Genomic DNA, 2,364 nt, shown 5'->3' with positions numbered 1-2,364 from the left:
AATTACAGCTTCATAACTGCGCAGGTGGACTAGAAAGTCGGGCGGTCGGCATCGCAAAGAGTACTGAATTTCGGATTGCTATCGCGAAAAGGAGATGCACGTGCAAGCGACGCGGCGGCACGGTGAGACGGATTAGGCATGGCGTTGCCCCCGCCTGCCTCCAAGCTTCTTGGATCAGGTCACGGTCGTTCCTACACGAACGCATCGCTCACGAGGAGGCGTTTACGACTTTAGCTCGAATTTTGCCTGTGCTCGTCACCGAAGCTGCGTTGTGGTAGGCGGAATTATTGCCATCTGGCATCAAGACGACAAGACGACAAGCTATCGTTAACCACCGGATGAACTGCGGCTCTATGGCCACGTGATCGGACCTTCGCCGAAAACCTATCTGTCTCCGGATGCCATGATCGACCCGGTGGCCCAAGATTTCAAAGGCGACTCTGCGAGATTCGATGAGCGCAGCCACCACATCTTTAGTGTGAAAGATATACAGCGTTGCCACCTCATATTGCTTCGCTCGGAGCGCGCTCCAGGATGTAAATGACGAATCGACGGTACGGGTCGAGAAAGACATGGCCAATCTGCTCGTTTACATTTACGCACTAGGCAAACAGCCTAAAACAGATGCTAGTGCCCATCACGAACAGGCACGAACGAATGGTTAAGGAAAGGTAGACGGAAAAACCAAGATGGCCGTTACCCCAGATAGATTGCACCTCTCTACCAACCCCGGTCAATGAAGATTTTCCCCAGCTTTCGGCTCCACACGACGGGCTTGGTGGAACCAGGTAAGAAACGACTATATAAGAACGAGTAGTCCGCAGCAGAAATGGGGTAGTCACCGTTGTCGAGCATCATCTACCACAATGCGTTCCATCCTCCTCGCCGGCGCTGCTCTCGTAGCTACAGCATTGGCTCGAACAGTCCCTCACCGTTCGTTGGCTGCCAGGCAGAACGGAGGCCTTCCCAGCACTTTCAGCTGGACATCGAGCGACATCCTAGTCAGGCCCAAGAACGATGGTCGCAACCTCGCTGGTATCAAAGATCCCTCAATCATCGAGTATGAGGGCGTATACCACGTCTTTGCTAGTACAGCAAAAGAGGAGGGCTACAACCTGATGTACTTCAACTTCACCGACTTCGACAAGGCACAAGAGGCGCCATTCTACTATCTCGACCAGAGCGCCATCGGTACCGGCTACAGGGCTGCACCTGAAGTTTGTAAGTAAAGCATTCGTCCAAATCCATACCAGGATAAGAATAGAGTCCCCAGCTAACACTTCACAGTCTACTTCGCTCCCCAGAAGCTCTGGTACCTCGTCTACCAGAACGGCAATGCGGCATACAGCACCAACCCAGACATCTCCAACCCTGCAGGCTGGTCTGCTCCGGAAGTCTTCTACCCCAACGGCACCCCCGCTCTCATTGCAGAGGGCCTTCTCACCCCTCAGCAAGGCTACTGGGTCGACATGTGGGTCGTATGCGACGAAGCCAACTGCCATCTCTTCTCCCACGATGACAACGGCCGCCTCTACCGCAGCCAAACGACCGTTGCGCAGTTCCCCGCTGGAATGAGCGAGCCTGTCATCACCCTCTCAGAGCCCAACAAGAACGACCTCTTCGAAGCAGCCACCGTGTATCGCGTTGACAACAGCACCTACCTCCTACTTGTCGAGTGCATCGGCCAAGGAGATTCCCCCGGTGGTCTACGTTACTTCCGCTCTTGGACTTCTTCCTCGCTCGAGGCCGACGAGTGGAAGCCGCTTGCCGCTACCCAGCAAAACCCCTTCATGGGTGAGGCGAATGTCGAGTTTGCCAATGGAAACAGGTGGTCGGACAGTATCAGCCATGGAGAGTTGATTAGGTCCCAGGTTGACCAGACGCTCTCGATCAAGCCGTGTGGCATGAGGTTCTTGTACCAGGGTATCGATCCTCAGGCGACCGGGAGCTACAACGCGCTGCCCTGGAACCTGGGCCTGTTGACCCAGACTGGCAACACCACCTGCTAAATAGATATGTGAGACGATGGAAATGAGATTAGATGATATGCCTACTCATGCACAATTGTACATAGATTCAGGAACGTGCTCGTAAAAGTGCCTTCTCAACAAGTCAAAGAAATCACAATAAAACCACCGTTCAAGAGCAGACTCGCATGACGTTGAGTGCACTATCCTCTTACACGCTCAGCTCACTGAGTACATCGCTTTACTACACCCCATTACAAACCACTACCACCACACTGGAGCCCTCTAAACACGATGCTCGTCCCCTTGTCACAAAAGGTTCCCTGCAAACCCACAATCTGCACAAAAACGGTACGGTCTCATCTCGGCACCACCCACGCCCCAACATGACGACTTC

At 53.6% G+C, this 2,364-nt stretch overlaps 1 protein-coding gene across 1 annotated transcript; it reads left to right on the top strand.

Moving 5' to 3' along the window:
* Positions 1-866: 866 nt before the first annotated feature.
* Positions 867-2,009, top strand: J4E83_008057 (uncharacterized protein; the record flags this gene model as incomplete). The annotated part of the gene is made up of 2 exons (XM_049334954.1): positions 867-1,221; positions 1,288-2,009. 2 exons carry the CDS (start codon positions 867-869, stop codon positions 2,007-2,009), a joined length of 1,077 nt encoding a protein of 358 aa, XP_049185798.1.
* Positions 2,010-2,364: the final 355 nt, after the last annotated feature.

The sequence above is a fragment of the Alternaria metachromatica genome (assembly GCF_023757995.1).
Source record: "Alternaria metachromatica strain BMP 0045 chromosome Unknown scaffold_22, whole genome shotgun sequence".
NCBI lineage: Eukaryota > Fungi > Ascomycota > Dothideomycetes > Pleosporales > Pleosporaceae > Alternaria > Alternaria metachromatica.
This window is presented reverse-complemented; position numbering and strand designations above follow the sequence as displayed.